At 55.3% G+C, this 15,859-nt stretch overlaps 1 protein-coding gene across 1 annotated transcript in view; it reads right to left on the bottom strand.

Moving 5' to 3' along the window:
* Positions 1–2,023: 2,023 nt before the first annotated feature.
* The window catches only part of TMCC2 (transmembrane and coiled-coil domain family 2), a 40,231-nt gene continuing 26,395 nt past the window's right edge, over positions 2,024–15,859 (bottom strand). The window contains 4 exon segments of the mRNA XM_025421115.3: positions 2,024–2,375; positions 2,377–2,472; positions 2,986–3,121; positions 4,530–5,470. Of these exon segments, the coding sequence (XP_025276900.3) occupies positions 2,160–2,375; positions 2,377–2,472; positions 2,986–3,121; positions 4,530–5,470 (1,389 nt within the window). The 3' untranslated portion in view covers positions 2,024–2,159.

Genomic DNA, 15,859 nt, shown 5'->3' with positions numbered 1-15,859 from the left:
AGAGGGGGAGGATGAATTAAGTGCTCCTCTCCTGGAGGCGCCAGCATGGCACTCTCTCTGATCCAGGTGCAGAGTGGTCCCTGACTCCCAGGGCCCCCTGGAGCCCAAGGCCACAAATACAGCTGCAATTTGTGACTTCTCAGACCCACAGAACCACAGAATGTCAGAGCCCTTTGAAATGAGCAGCTGCCGCATCCATCTCCCATTACAGATGTGGGAACTGAGGCCAGAGAGGGAATAGGAAATCGGCCACAGGTGTGATTATGGGCCAGGACTCAGGAGTGAGTCCCTCCTCCTCTCACTAGGAACAGTCAGGAGGCACCCCCACACCCCCCCCCCTCAAGGTCCTACAGGGCTCCTGCTGGGAAGCCAGGGCCTTCTGTGAGTGCCTGTAATTGCCAGGGTGGGGAGTTGCAGCCACAGCGGGTAGATCGAGGGCCTCACTGAGGCTCCTGGCTCCTGGTGAGCTAGTGATCTGTGCTGGGGCTGATAAGGTCCAGGCAACGACAGCAGACGCTCCTCTTGGGACTGAACCCTGAGAACTGGGGGAGTATGGACTCTGCTGCCCTCTCGTGGCCACACCGGGCCTGCCTGCTGCTGTCCTGGCTTCCAGCTGCTGGTCTTGAAGCTTCTGGCATCTCTCTCCCAATCCCCTCCCCCTGGAAAGTGCTCTGGTGGCTGGACAGGGTGGCATCATCTCACTTCCCTATCACAGAGGCCACAGCTTTGTCTGCACAAAGCAGGACGGGAAGAGTGCATGATGGTTTGTTTAGTGTGGGATCCTGGAAGAAGGTGGCCTCAGGCCAACAGGGGAGGCCCAGTCTGTTACCCAGAATCCCTGGATGCAAGGAGAGACCCGGTGGTTTCCACGGAGATGACCCCATCAACCAACACTAGACAGGATGCTTTGAAAATTTAGAGGATATTTATTTTTCAGGAAGGTCCACCATGGCTGACAGGCACGACCATTCACCGCTCTAGGGGATTTCTCTTTCATTCTGCGAGAAATGCCCTCTGTTCTTGGAAGTGCCCGTGGGAAGAAGGCTGGGATGTGAAGAGAAACCATACACAACACTCCAGAGCCTTAAAAAAATAAAGCAACAAACAACTTCCTCCACACAAATACACACATACAAAATAAATAGATGTATAAAAGAGAGGCTACGCTCCTCCCATCCTGGTTGAGGGGCTGCTTTGGGAGTGTGGGGCTGGGTGGCTTTGCCCCGTTTCCCCCAGCCAGGATTATCCAGAGGCGAAATGGTATGGAAGTGCCGGACAGCCAAGAATAAGCCCTGGCTTCCGGGAGAGGATGGGGGCAGGCCCTCTCCCTGGAGCTCAGTGGGGATCAGGTACAAAGGAACAAATAAATAAATAAATAGAATCCAACATGCTCCCAGAGGCCTAAGGGCTTAGGCTGAGGCTCAGGGGCCCCTGGGGCCTGTTTCCCTGAAAAGAGCAGATCCAGTGACAGGCAGAAAGAATCACAGGGAAAACACAAGTCCAAAAAGCCACACCCCACCTGGCCTCCAGAGCCCGCATCCTTCGTATCCTGGGAAAGGCCCAGCCCAGAAGTGAACCTCAAACCAGCTCTGGAAGGAGGGATGGACTGAGCAGGTGCCATGAGGCTGGTGGGGGGGCCTACCCTCTGCCCCTGGCATTCTCTGAGGCCAGCAGAGCCTTGCCCCCACCGCTGCCCTCTGACTTCACCCTGACCCTCTCCGCAGGAGGGAACTGTAGAGCTTCCAGGTTGGGCTCTTCCCTAGAAGGGTCGAGGGCTGGGGCAGGGCCCTCTCCTGCGCCTATTCCTACTGGCTTTCCTGACTTGCCGCATCCTGAGTCAGCTGGGAGAAGTCCGTGTGTGACTGGAAGTAATCAGAACAGCTCATCCCAGTGTCCTTCTCTGCTCCGTTTGGCCACAGATGTCCCCACGGTCTCCAGGGCAGGGCTGCACTCGAAGCTCCCCTCAGGCCAGCAGGGAGAAGGTGTCAGACAGAAGCAACAGAGAAGGGGGCAGGAGCCGCTGGAATGGACAGTTTGGGCAAGAGGCCAAACCAGACACATGAAGAAGTCCAAGGGACTTGGGAATCCCAGGGTCCCTCCTGGAGAAGCATAGCCACCTCGGGGCCAGGGAGAACGTGGGGCAGGGGTGGGCTGGCCGCTCAGCTGGGCAGCAGCACGTGCTCCAGGAGGTAGGTGAGGGAGTCCCAGTGCTTCCAGAGGAGGAAGAGGACGAGGACCAGGAGGGCGGTGCTGGTGATGCGCAGGCGCGTCTTCATGAGGGGCGTGATGAAGTTGGCGATGGTGGACACGAACACCAGCAGCACGGCCATGAGCGCCAGGATCACATTGATGAACTTGCCCAGCAGGGCCCGCGCAGTTGGCATTCTCCACACCTTCTAGCTGTACCACCTGCTGCTGCTGTTGCTGCAGCTCCAGCTTGGTGACCCGGGTCAGGCAGGACTCCACAGCCTCCTGCAGGGGTGGGCAAGCAGGAGCTCAGGGTGGGCCGGCTCCCCCAGGCCGTCCCTACCTGCCCCCCAGAGAAGGTGACAGTGCACAGGGGGCCCCTGACAAAGGTCAGGCAGGGACAGGTGGATGAGCTGTGGCTGGGGCCAGTCCTCTAATTACAACTATTTGGGGGACGGCAGGAAATCAGAGTGGCGAGGGGTGTGTGTGGTGTGCACAAGGAGATGGGGCACAACTGGCCCAATCCCGGGAGCTTCCTTTCTGGGCAGTCTAGGCCCTGGAAATCCCAACGATTCACTGGCAAGGCTGCCGTCAAAGAGCTCTGTGCAAAGGCTCGCACAAAGCCAGCCTGGGCCCACCTTGCTCCACTCTCCGCCCTGCCCCGCGCGTCCTCTCCATCCGCAGCCCATCCACCCAGCCTGTGTCCATCGGCCCCACTGGGTAAAGCCCTTGGTCTCCGGCTGCAGCCAGCTCTCTCAGCATGTCTGGGCACCCCCCAGGGTTGGTCTCTGGTCATACCTGGATGTCCCGTGCCCTCTCGTAGGACTGATAGGCCACCTTCTCCTCCATGCTGGCCAGCTCCTGCTTCAGGTTGGTCATCTCATTCTGGTGAAGCTCGGTCAGGTCATTGAGCTGCTCCTCTAGCCTCTCATACCTGGCAGGGGGCAAGGAGTGGCACCAGTCTTGGCCCCCTCACCTCCCTTCTCTCCCCAGAATCAACTTCATTTCTCAACCCGCCCAACACACGTGTTCTGCCCCATGCCAGTTTTAACAGCAAGGACAACAAAAGTTACTATATACACAGCCCTGCCTCTGTGCTGGCACTGTGCCAAGACTCCACCCACATCATCTCGGAGATCTTTACCACCCTCAACTCCACGAGGTAAATCCTAGTGTCATCCCAGAGAAGACTGAGACAGCGAGAGGTTAAGGAACCTGCCTAAGATCACACAGCTCATGAATGGAGGAGTCAGGGATTCAGGGACTTCAACGTGAGCCTCTGAGCCCTGGACTGAGATGCTCTCCTGGGCACCAGGGATATGGTGATACAGAGACACGATTCCTATTCTGCAGGCACAACATCTCTTACACGGGGTAGTTAGTTTACAGGCAGGGTGTCCCCTTAAGTTCCCAAACCTTCTTCATGTATATAAGGAAGAAAAAGGAAAAGTGCTAATTAGGGAAAAGATCGCCAAGAATCCCAGAGAGCAAATGCCAAATCCCACGTGAGAGGCATCCAGCAAAAGGGCGGAGGGGGCAGAGGGGAAGGAGGGACCAGAGACTCCAGCTTCAGTCCAATGTGTGAACGGACTGTGCCAGCAGTTTATATACTTTGATGTTACAGATTTGGACTCATTTAGCCCTCATTAACCCTAGGAGGAAGGATTCGTGTTATTTCCAGTGTATAGACAAGGAGACCAAGTGTGGGGAGCATTAACTACTTTGCTCAACATAAATAGTAGAGCTAGGAGTGGGTGGGTGGGTGGTGGAGAGACACAACTGGTGTGGCTTAGCCAGTTAAGCACTTGCATTTGGTCAGGTCATGATCCCAGGGTTCTGGGTTTGAGCCCAGGACCTCTCTCTGCCTCTGCCCCTCCCCCTGCTCATGTGCTCTCTCTCTCTCTCTCTCTCTCTCTCTCTCTCTCTTCTCTCTCTCAAATAAATAAACAAAATCTTAAAGGAAAAAAATAGAGTCAGGGTTTGAACCCAGGTACTTGGCTCCAGAGTCTGTGCTCTTTAGTCTTTCCAGATGAGAGGCCACATAGCTGGTTCCTGCCTCAGTTTCCCCTGCTGTACACGGAGCCCATAACCATCAAGGAGGGATGCTGGAAGCTCCTGAGACAGGCCGCACCTTCTCTGCATAAGCAGGTCCCACAACCCTATCTTCCAGTTGCTCCTACCAGCCTGGAGGCAGGCGTCCTGGGGCCTCCCCTGGCTCTGTCCAGCAGCCTCAGGCCCTTCTGCGTGCACGTCCCTGTGCTTCCGCAGCCCAGAGTCTGACCAGGGTGCCATGGCCTCAGGCCGGGCTGGCGGGGCAGCAGCGTGGCTGAGGGTGGGCCTACCTGTAGCGTTCCTCCTGCAGGCACTGGGTCATGTAGGTGTAGTCCCGCTGCAGCTGAGCCTTCAGGTCCTCCATCGAGTCCTCCAGGTGGGACTGCCCCTCCTTGATCTCGCGCAGCTCCTCTAGCAGAGCATCCAGGTTTCCGGGGGCCCCGTACAGTGCGCTGGACTTGGGGCTTCCGAGCGCCCCAGCTGGTCCAGCGCCGGAGTTGCTGCCCGCCCCGGCCGAGCTGGCGCTGGCGCTGGAGCACTCGTCGTCGCTGCCGTACTTGGGGCTGGACACGAGGGTGGCGCTGCCACTCAGCGCCCGTGCCGCCTCCTCAGGGGGCCCGTCTTCCAGAGGGTCCTTCAAGTGGGCGATGTTGTCGGCGCTGCCAAACTTGTTGCGGATGAGGCTGGCAAACTCCCGGGGCTTGGACACCACGGCGGTGTGGGTGGCCTGCGAGAGGCCCGAGAGGCTGCCCTTGACACCCTCCACCACGCCACCCCCAAAGCCACTGATGCCCGCACGCACGTTGGCACCCACGTCCTTCAGCCCCTGCTGCATGTCCCGCAGCACGTCCTTGGGCTGCCGCGAGGGCCCATTCTGCTCAATCTCCTTCAGCCGCCGGCGGTAGTGCTCCAGCTTCTTATGCAGCTGCGCAATGGTCTGGGCTGACTTCTGGTTCTTCTTCTCGAACACTTGCTTGATGCGTGACACCTGCTGCTTGTCCGCATTGTTAGCCAGCTTCAGGTACTCGGCCACGTTGTCGTCCCTCGCCTCCTGCTCGATCTTGATCTGCTCGGTGATCTTCAGGATCTTCTGGTGCAGGTGGTCAATGGCAGCCTTGGTCCGCTGGGGGTCTGGGGCCCCATCTGGCACATCCAGGCTGATGGGACCATCAGTGTCACCGTGGCTAGGGCCTCCGGGGAGGCTCAGGGCTCCGAGGTCTCCCTTGTCGACCTGGGGAAGAAGGCAGGCATGGTTCAAACATGAAACCACGGGAGGGAACACAGCAGGATTCTCTCATGTGTCCGTGGACACCCCTGGACTTGGTTTCTCTGCCTGGAAGACAGTGCAGGATGAATAGGAAGCTTCAAGGCAAGAGTCCAAAATAACAACCACCTACCATCATAGGATTCCTTTTACGAGTACCTTTTTTTAAAAAGCAAGATTTTATTTCTAAGTAATCTCTACACCCAACGTGGGGCTCGAACGCACAGTTCTGAGATCAAGAGTTCCATGCTCCAACAACGGAGCCGGCCAGGTGCCCCTACAGGTGCCATCTCGAAGGGCCCTCACTGTCTGTGATCTACCTAAATCCTCACAACACCCCTGAAATGCAGTCAAGGTAGATCTATCCCTCCTTCGGCCCAGAGAGTTCAAATAGTTGCTCAGGGACATACAGCTATGAAAAATGGAACCTCTGGCCCAGAACTCTTGATGCTCCATCACACGGACCGAGCCGATCCGAGGCTTCAATGGAGTCATGAGATTGATTTCTTAGGGATGAGACAAGTTGTCCCTCTGGACTCAACCTCTCCAAAAGCCTCCTGCCTTGAGCAGGCCTCTCCCTCTGAAGCCCATACTTTAGCCCCATGCAGGCGCAGGAAGCCTCGCCACCCTCCCCACCCCGGCTTCCCTAATGCAGTTCAGCAGGTCACCTGCCTCTGCTGACACCCCACCCAGCCCGTCCATCACCTTCCAGCTGTCTCCAGTTGTTGGCAATCTCTTCCGCTTCATGATGGTGGGGGCACCCGGCCCTGCCTGGTCTCCCAGATGCAGAGAGAGCACGCCCCCACCAGCCCTGCTGACCAGGGCCCGAGGAAGCAGGGACTAGTCTGGGGGGCCTGAGGGTACCAGGGCCCAGCTCAGAGGGGGCAAGTGTGCAGGAAGGAGAGGATAGTCCCTTTGCACACCAGTAAGCAGGCGTCCCAAGTACATCAGGGTGGTACAGAGAAGAGAGGCTGAGAAAGGATGGGGCTGGTGGGGAGAAAGGAAAGAGAGGTCGCAGGAGATAGGAAAGATGGGAAACGGGGGTCAGATGAAAGCGGGTGGGCCCGAGTCCAGCTGTCCCACAGCCGGCTCCCCCTGAGCTGCTGAGGAGCTCTCTGTCCGCAGCTGGGTCCCCAGTGTCTTATCGCCATGCAAGAACGGAAGCAGCAGGAAATGGCTCAACCCCATGTATTTTTACACACAGCACACCCCAGTACGGCCGGTCGGATCATTCGCTCTCGGTGTGTGGGGGGCGGGATGAGGTATGTGTGGGGGAAGGGGTTCAACACAAAGAAAGAGCCCGATCACACACACCGGAACCGGAAGCAGCCTGTGCCAATTACAGGCAGAAGTCACTGGACTCCGCTTCTGCCGAGGTGCAGTTATTGGAAAACACTACTGAGAACAGAAGCCCTGCCAAAGCCAGGAGCCAGGGGACGGTGCTCCTCTGTGGGCTTCCTCTGGGGCCTTTTCAAGTCACAGCTCCTCTGGGGATACTGGGGACAACGCCAATCCTTCTCCAATCTCTCCCCGCACGTCTGCCCTGGGTCTCCCTTGGTGTCCCCTGGCCCTCCCTCTAGGCGCTCATACCTTCAGGATCTGGCTCCTCCAATTTTCTGACGTTGTATACCAGAGGAGCCAATTCCACAGTCTACTTTAGATGGTCTGTCCTGGGACGTCTGGGTTGCTCAGCGGCTGAGCATCTGCCTTCAGCTCAGGGCATGATCCTGGGGTCCTGGGATTGAGTCCCCCAATGTGCTCCCTGCATGGAGCCTGCTACTCCTTCTGCCTGTGTCTCTGCCTCTTTCTGTGTGTCTCTCATGAATGAATGAATGAATAAATAAATGAATGAATGAATGAATAAATAAATAAACTGTCCCGAAGTCTGTCACACTAGTTTGACTTATTTAAACCCCTTTCTTTTTTTTTTTTTTTAAGATTTTATTTATTTATTCATGAGAGATGCAGAGAGAGAGGCAGAGACACAACATAGGTTGAGGGAGAAGCAGGCTCCATGCAGGGAGCCTGACATGGGACTCGATCCCGGGTCTCCAGGATCATGCACTGGGCTAAAGGCGGCGCTAAACCGCTGGCCACCCAGGCTGCCCTAAACCCCTTTATCCTGTGCTATTCCTGTAGTGATGACAAGACAGCCTATCTCTCCATTGCCCTGACTCTCAGTATCCCCACCTGAGAAATGGGGAGATACTCTCAGGTCTTTGTGAGGATTACACATGATGTCTAGCAAGCACTTAGCCCAGGGACAGAGGGACATACAGAACGCACTTACAAATGCTGTCTGGATCTAGGCAGCACAATTTGGGGTGGGGAGGGTGGGAAATGAATTTTAATTAAGAGATTATACCAACCAATTCACTCAATATTGATACCACAGCATAGATATTGAACAAAAAATTAAATTCTCTAGGAACACGTGACTTTTTTTGAGAGGAGAGCACTTGTAAGCGAGCAGTGGGGGGTGGGGGGAGAGGGAGGGGCAGAGAGAATCTTAAGCAGGCTCCGTGCTCAGCACAGAGCCCAACACAGGGCTTGATCCCACGACCCTATGATCATGACCTGAGCTGAAATTAAGAGTCAGACACTCAACTGACTGAGCCCCCCAGGTGCCCAGACTTTTAAGATTAAATAATCTGGTCCTCTTTTAAGGCCACTGTGCTTCTAAAGAGGCTCAATTCTCTTTTGCCTTCTTTGTGGGAGACAAAACGTCCAAAAAGTGAATTTTTGGGTCTGGCTGAAAGCTGGCTTGATGCTTGGAGCTAGGCAGTTTGCTGTCTCTGTACAGAGACATCTGTTGCAAGGACTGGGAGGGGTGTGGGAGGAGCTAATGAGACAAGGGATGCCATGAAAAGTAGAAGTGCTTTAGGACTCCGAGGGTGTATAAAATAGCAACTCTCCCCCTATCTTGGCTTTCCTCTGGCAGCTTGGTGTGTCTCCTCCCGTGATTTAGAGTGTGTCTAGCTTACAAATGGGAAGGCAGAGTGGAAGCCGGCTATGAAATACCCATGAATGGGAGGAGAACAGACATTCCTGGGAAAATGCACTGGGGCCTGATGGGCGGCTGGAGTGGCCCGAGACTGGGGTCCTGGCCCCCTCATCTGCCCTTTTTCCCTGTCCTGGGACCCAGACTCGAGCCTGAGGGTCCCATAGCAGGACACCAGCTCCTTCCTGCCACTCCACTGGCATCGATCACACCTAGATCCTGTTGGGCACCCCCAGTCACAGAACACCTCCACTCTCCCTCCTCCTCCACGGAGGAAGGCACATGTTGGAGGTGGAGGAAGGTGGAGAGTTCTCCATGCTCCCCATCCCCCCGACAGTAGGAGGGCCCTTTCAGGACTGGACAGAGACCGTTATTAAGGGACAGAAAATAAAGGAGGTGACTGACAGCAGGCAGAAGTATATAAAGAGGAAGAATACTTTAAGAAAGGAAGAAAAGTCAAGCATAAGATGAAAAAGTATGATGGATGGAAAAAGCAGAAGAGGAGAAACAGATTTGGGGGGGAAAAAAAGCACACACACACAAAACACAAAGCACAAAGAAAAGCAATAAGATTGCAGGATTATTTACAATAGCCAAGGATGAAAGCAGCCCCAGTGTCCACGGACCAACGGATGGATGAAGAAGCAGCGGTTTATGTACACAATGGAATATTGCTCAGCCATAAAGAAGAATGAAACCTTTGGCGTCTGGGTGGCTCAGTGGTTGAGTGTCTGCCTTTGGCTCAGGGCGTGATCCTGGGGTCCTGGGATCGAGTCCCACATTGGCCTTTTGTAGGGAGCCTGCTTCTCCCTCTGCCTCTGTCTCTGCCTCTGTCTCTGTGTCTCTCATGAATAAATAAATAAATAAAATCTTTAAAAAAAAAAAAAAAAGAAGAGTGAAACCTTGCCATTTGCAATGCCACGGATGGATCTAGAGAGTATAATGCCAGGAGAAGTCAGTCAGTCAGAGAAAGACAGGTACTGTATGGGGCAGCCTTGGTGGCTCAGCGGTTTGGCGCCGTCTTCGGCCCAGGGCATGATCCTGGAGACCTGGGATCAAGTCCCACGTCGGGCTTCCTGCATGGAGCCTGCTTCTCCCTCTGCTTGTGTCTCTGCCTCTCTCTCTCTCTGTCTCTCATGAATAAATAAATAAAATCTTAAAAAAAAAAAAAGACAGGTACTATATGATTTCACTCACACGTGGAATTTAAGAAACAAAACAAATAAAGCAAAAAAGAGACAAACAAAAACACAGACTCCTAAACACAGAGAACAGACTTGTGGTTGCCAGAGGAGGAGGGTGGAAGGGAATGGGGGACACAGGTGAAGGGGACAAAGAGTACACGTATCATGATGAGCACTGAATCATGTATAGAGTTGAATCATTACTTTATACACCTGAAACTAATACAACACTGTGCGATCATTACACTTCAACCAAAAATAAAAAGAACAGCACAGAGACAGGGCAGAGGGCCTATGCAGGGTGATGGAAAGAGCACCAAATTTGGAGTCAGACATGGATTTAGACCCTAGCTCCATCCCTCCCAAGCTATGTGCCCTTGGGTAGGTCACTAAGTTTTCTGGGACTCCCTCTTCTCATCTGAAAAAGGGAGGTAACCCCACCTCCCTCCAAGGGTTGTCAGGAGGATAAAATCAGACTCTGAGAGTCTACTGGAGACTCTCTCTCTCCCTCTGCCTCTGTCCCTGCCCCCTACTCACACACTCTCTCTCTAAAATAAATAAATCTCAAAAAACATAAACACGTAAAAATTTTTTTAAATGAGTGTGCCAGGGCAGCCTGGGTGGCTCAGCGGTTTAGCGCCGCCTTCAGCCCAGGGCCTGATCCCGGAGACCCGGGATCGAGTCCCACGTCGGGCTCCCTGCATGGAGCCTGCTTCTTTTTTTTTTTTTTTTTTTTGGAGCCTGCTTCTCCATCTGCCTGTGTCTCTCTCTCTCTCTCATGAATAAATAAAAATCTCAAAAAAAAAAATGAGTGTTCCAACAAGTGCTTATATACAGATGCTCGTAGTAGCACTTCTCACAATAGCTGAAGGGTGGACACAACTCAGATGTCTATTAGCCAATGAACAGGCCAACAACACTGGTATATCCATACAGTGGAGTATCATTTGATCACGAAAGCAACTGAAGTACAACGGTTACATACTACAGTGTGGATGAACTCTGAGAGTATCACACTAAGCAAAAGAAGCCAGGTGCAAATGGTCACTTTCTGAAAGACTCCATTGATATGAAATGTCCAGAATGGTTATATCCATAGAGACAGAAGGCAGATTAGTGGTGGCCAGGGGCTGGGGGTGGGGGAGGAGTGGGGAGTGGCTGATAAACGGATCTGGGTTTCCTTTGGGGGTGATGACGATCTTCTGGAACTAGACAGAGGGGGTAGATTGTAAAACCTGGATGTGGAAGGTGAGGGGTCCTCCAACTGCCAGCTCTGGCCACAGCTCCAACTAAGGTGCTGTCGCAGGGTGGGTCTGTGAAAGGGTGTCTGGGTCCTCCATCTTACCCTCTCATTTTTTTTTTTCCTTTTTTTTTTTTTAATTTACGATAGTCACAGAGAGAGAGAGAGAGAGAGAGAGAGGCAGAGACATAGGCAGAAGGAGAAGCAGGCTCCATGCACCGGGAGCCCGACGTGGGATTCGATCCCGGGTCTCCAGGATCGCGCCCTGAGCCAAAGGCAGGCGCTAAACCGCTGCGCCACCCAGGGATCCCTCATTTCCAACAGAGTAAACGCTCTTTCTCACTCCCAACCTCCTGTCCTGGGACGGGGACGGATCACTCAACCCCTGGTCCCTAGTGGGCGGGAACTCCCTGGGTTCAGCTAGAGCACAGCAGCAAGTGGGCTGCAAAGGCACCACTGCTCCTCTCTCAGAACCATCACAGAGCTTCACTCGGCCCAGGCCACCCAGCCCTCTGCCCATGCCCAGCATCCAGCAACACACCTGGAGTTTGTGGCTTCTCCAGCCCCCTCTCCTGAAGTGCCTGCCCCAAGATTAACCTCTGTGCGTGGACCAGGCAAGTTCTTACAAGAGGAGAACGCTGGAGGGAGAGCTGTGCTTCCTTCCATGATGCCATTCCCTCCCAGGGAAGGCATGTCATGCTCCCCGCTCACAGTCCCTACCAGCCAGGGCTGAGGTCACAGACCTCGTTCTAAACAGTGACTGAGGTCCAAGAAGTCCTGGTGAATGTTCTAGAAGAGCCAGAGATGGGATGTTGTCTAAAGTGTCCAGGGTCCAACTTTCTCTCTTCCTCTCCCTTGCTGCCTGAACCTGAGAGCTCCCCCTCCGCGTGGCCTCACGGAGCCTCAGACTCTCCTCCCTGCCCCCTTCTGGCAGTTATGAATGAAGCCGGATTAGGCACAGTTGCCAGATTACAGGAGCTCCCAGGCCCCCGGCTCCTGCGGGCCTCCCAGGCCTGAGCTCATGTCCTCTGTTAACCTGGGTCTGGACATGGGACAACGGCTCTCTCTTGCACACCAAGCAGCCCAGCTGTCTGGATCCCTGAGGCCAGGAGCACACGGTTCATGAAACGGGCAGAAAGCATCCAGGCTCGCATGAAACTGTGCAGGGAGGAGAGGTACCAGCTACTGTGAAATGTGGATTGTGCTTCTCTTTCCTCAGCAATGGAATAAATACATGAAGCGTTTTTTAGGGTGAACCACACCAACAAGCCCCACTTACAAGGAAGGAGTTGTGTGCTCCAGACCTGTGCTCCCGCGGGCCTGCAGAGGGCTCCCAGCCTGACTTCCTTCCCCAGGGGACAAGAGCCCCTTCCTGGATTTACAAGTACTACCGTTCAGGTCCCCAGGGTAGGCTGACACAGAAGATGAGGACTTTGTCTTAGCTCTCTGCTCAGGGATCGAAAAGCCAACACTAAGGTCACTCTTAGACCAAGAAGGGAGGGAGGAAAAGAAGAGCCCTGGAGCTTCTATGCTCCCCTTCAGAAGAGCAGGGCAGCCTTCAGGCTCCCTCCCAGGGTGGGAACAAGAGGGTCTGTGGGTCTGGCCAAGCAGGTAGAGATCCATGCAGGATGCTGCTCCTGAGCAGCCTGGGCTTCCAGTGGCTAAGAGCCCCGGAGCCAAGCGTGATGGGGCTGTGGGGTCCGCGTGACTCAGTAGAGATGCTTCCATCTGCTGACTTCTGACCCCAGTGACTCTGATTTGAGCACCCCTCTCGGGATGGAGAACACTCAGGATCACTTCGCTACGAGTCCCCAGAGGGAAAGGGAGGCAAGCCAGGGCCAGGGTGGAAAGGAACATTGATGGCCGGCCTCCAATCCTTCTGCCTACAGAGGAAGTTTGACCTTATGGGGAAGCTGAGAGGGAGGGAACCTGACATTTCCCACACCAGCCTGATATTCCAGCCAGAGCTGGAGAGATGATCCCAACCGCTGGTCCTGGAGTCAGGGGCTACCCCAATTCTCCCAAACCAGCAGGCACAGCCTGTGGGGCTGCTGGCTCTTTCTCTTCCTGGTGGGGAAGTGAGGGCAAGTCTGAGTCTTGCTCAGTCTCAGCTCTGGACACACCATCACAGCTGACCCATGCACCCCCTGCCCCCATGCGGGAAAGGCTGGGGGGGCCAGAGGGGGGAGGTACTGGCCCACCCAGCGGTCCCACTGGTGCCTGGGAGCCTAAGCGGCTTTTCTCCAGAGGCAGGGAGGCAAATGCCGAGGCACTTACTGGAGTACACGTGGGGCGGTGTATACCCAGGTCTGTTCACTGGGGTACAGCGGGGTAAAAGACTCCTCCAGCAAGGCCCCAGCTACCACAAGGGGAACTCAAGGGGCAGGAGCCCGAGGGCCCCCGGCTCTTCTCACAGTGCCCCTTCCCCCCTGGCATGGCCTCAGAGGCTTTACAAGGAATTGCATGCTGCAACAAGGGATTCGAGGTGTGGAGCACAGACAGGGAAATGCACTCCTCATCCTTTCAGGCAGCACATGCAATCTCGAGGCAGCTGAACCCTGGGGTGGAGGTTCCTCTAGGCCTCTGCCTGCAGCAGGCAGGTCCTCCCTCCCACCTGGCCCTCAGGCTTACCCTCTTCCCTCTATCGTCCCCTAGCCCTCCACTTTTCATCCCTTCTGACAGGCCCAGCCAATGGTTCTGGCCAAATCCATCCATTCCCCTCAGCTATTCATCCCCTGCCCTGCTGACAAAAATACCCTTTCCCACACAAATGTCCTGCACACTCCTATGCCTCCTCACATCCATGGGTTCCTGGGTGGGCCCAGAGCTACCCTCCAGCCTTGGAGCCTCCTCCGTTCTCCATCCTGCAAATTCTCCAAAAGCTCCAGGCACCCAGCACCTTGTTCCTTCTGAACTCTCTACTGTCCACCTGGGGTCAGTGCTCACCTGACCTTCATGCCCCTTCTGCCTGTCAATGTTTCTATGTAGACAGAAGCTCCTCTGGCTCCAAGAGAAGTGACACATGGCCACTGGTTTCCAGAGGCATCTGTGCCAGGGTTCACCCACGTTCCTGCACCGGACTTCCTGACCTAATCCCAGGGGCCCTCCTGCGACACTCCTCAGCCTAAGCCTGGAGGCCTGGTGTTTCCCTCCCTGCTCCCTGCTCCTGTCCACAGAGACTTCTCCGGAACAGAGACAGGGGGCCACACCTTGGGAAACCAGAGGGCAAGCCCAAGCCGCCTGGCTTTCTCCCAGCCCTGCCCAGTGAACTTCTCTCCTCCCGCCCACCAGTGGCCTCACCTGTGTGGATACCGTTTCCCAAAGCCGTGCTGGTGACAGGGTGCCAGGACCTCTGAGGCTCCAGCTTTCCACGGGCTGGGCCAGGCCGCCAGGGTCACAGTCCCTGGGCAGCACTGGGCTTGCCAAGGGAAGCCGGGGTCTGCGAGCAGGTGTGCCCAAGCTCCCAGGCTCTGCAGCCGCCATCTCCAGCCTGAGACCAGCCTGGGGATTAGGGGCGGATTGCTCTGGGAGATTTCCCCTCCCTGGGGCTCACGGGCTGCTCCTTCCCATCTGGGAGGAGACAGGCAGGATCACTGAGTAGACCCAGCTCAGATGAGTTGCCCCTCCCCCACCCTGCTCTGTCTCTCCCCATGTCCAGCTGTTGCCCCTGTGAGTTCAGTGTCTGTGAGGACACCCAGGTGTGATGGGCAGCAACTCCAGCTCCGGTGTGTATGGGGGTGCAGCACATGGGGACACATGTACCTGCACCACTCACCCAGCTGGCTGGGTACTCAGCTCATCCCCTCCCACCAGCAGAAGCCCTTCTCACAGAGCCACAGTCCCATGGACTCCCCTTCTTCACCTCCTAATGGAAGTAGGGCTCCCAGCCAGGCTTCCAGGATGGAGAGGTCTTGAAAGCCAAAACGGTTGGAGTCTGGAGGGTACTTCTTACCAGATCCTAACAGCCAGCTCAGCCTGAAGCCCATACCTCTCTCCCTGCTGCCCTGCTCACCGACTTACGGCACCATCACCCAAGGCACCCTCCCTATCCAAGCACTCCCTGGGGAGTCAGAACTCAGCTAGCCTAACCCGGCGGGTGGCGGGGGACCCTCCTCTGCCCTCAGATATTCTTCCACAAATCTACTTTCTGCTCGGACACCACCACAACTACTTCTCCACGGGCTTCTGCTCCCCATTCCCTGCTCTCCTCCCTGCCCCACGCCCATCCCCCTCAGCATGGCCCAGGCAAAAACACCCAAGATCAAACAGATGGCAAACTCACAGCAGTTCTTTCCTCCTTGGACTTCATCTGGACAATCCCAGCAGGAAATCCTGTGAGTGGCCAGTAGAGGGGGCCAGAGGGCCACAGTTGAGGAGAGCAAGCCGGGTGCAGGGGAATGGGATGCCCAGAGGGTTCAGGGCCAGGCTGGGTCTCTCCGGGAGGCTTCCGAAGCAGAATCACCAGAGACCCGATCTTGCACCTACTTGAGCCAGGCGAGGGACTCAGGGCTTAAATACTGAGGGTTCACACGTGGTTAGGGTGGTCCCAAGAAGGTGCAAAGAGATAAGAAGGGCCCAGGGCTATCTCTGGGGCCCAACGCCAGGGCATGCAGCCCAAAATACCAAAAGCAGGAGTCCCACACCCTGCGCTCATGGAAACCTTACAAACACTAATGGTGGCCGATGACTTGGAGTTTGTGACCAAAGGAACCTAGCAAAAGCACTTCAACAGGTCCCAATTGTGGGGGCCAGCTCAGACACATGCAGTCAGGGATATGAGGGTCAGGGAATACTTCCAGCAGCTCCAACACCTGCAAATGATCTCTCTCCTAATGTACTTGATTTTTACTTTATGCTTTGGCATAAAGCATAACTCTTTATGCTTTGGCATAAAGCATAACTTTGGCATAAACACTGACCCTCCCTCAATA

This window comes from Canis lupus, chromosome 38, assembly GCF_003254725.2.
Source record: "Canis lupus dingo isolate Sandy chromosome 38, ASM325472v2, whole genome shotgun sequence".
In the NCBI taxonomy this organism is placed as follows: Eukaryota; Metazoa; Chordata; class Mammalia; order Carnivora; family Canidae; genus Canis; species Canis lupus.
The sequence above is the reverse complement of the archived record's forward strand: the minus strand, read 5'-3'. Positions and strand labels throughout refer to the sequence as shown.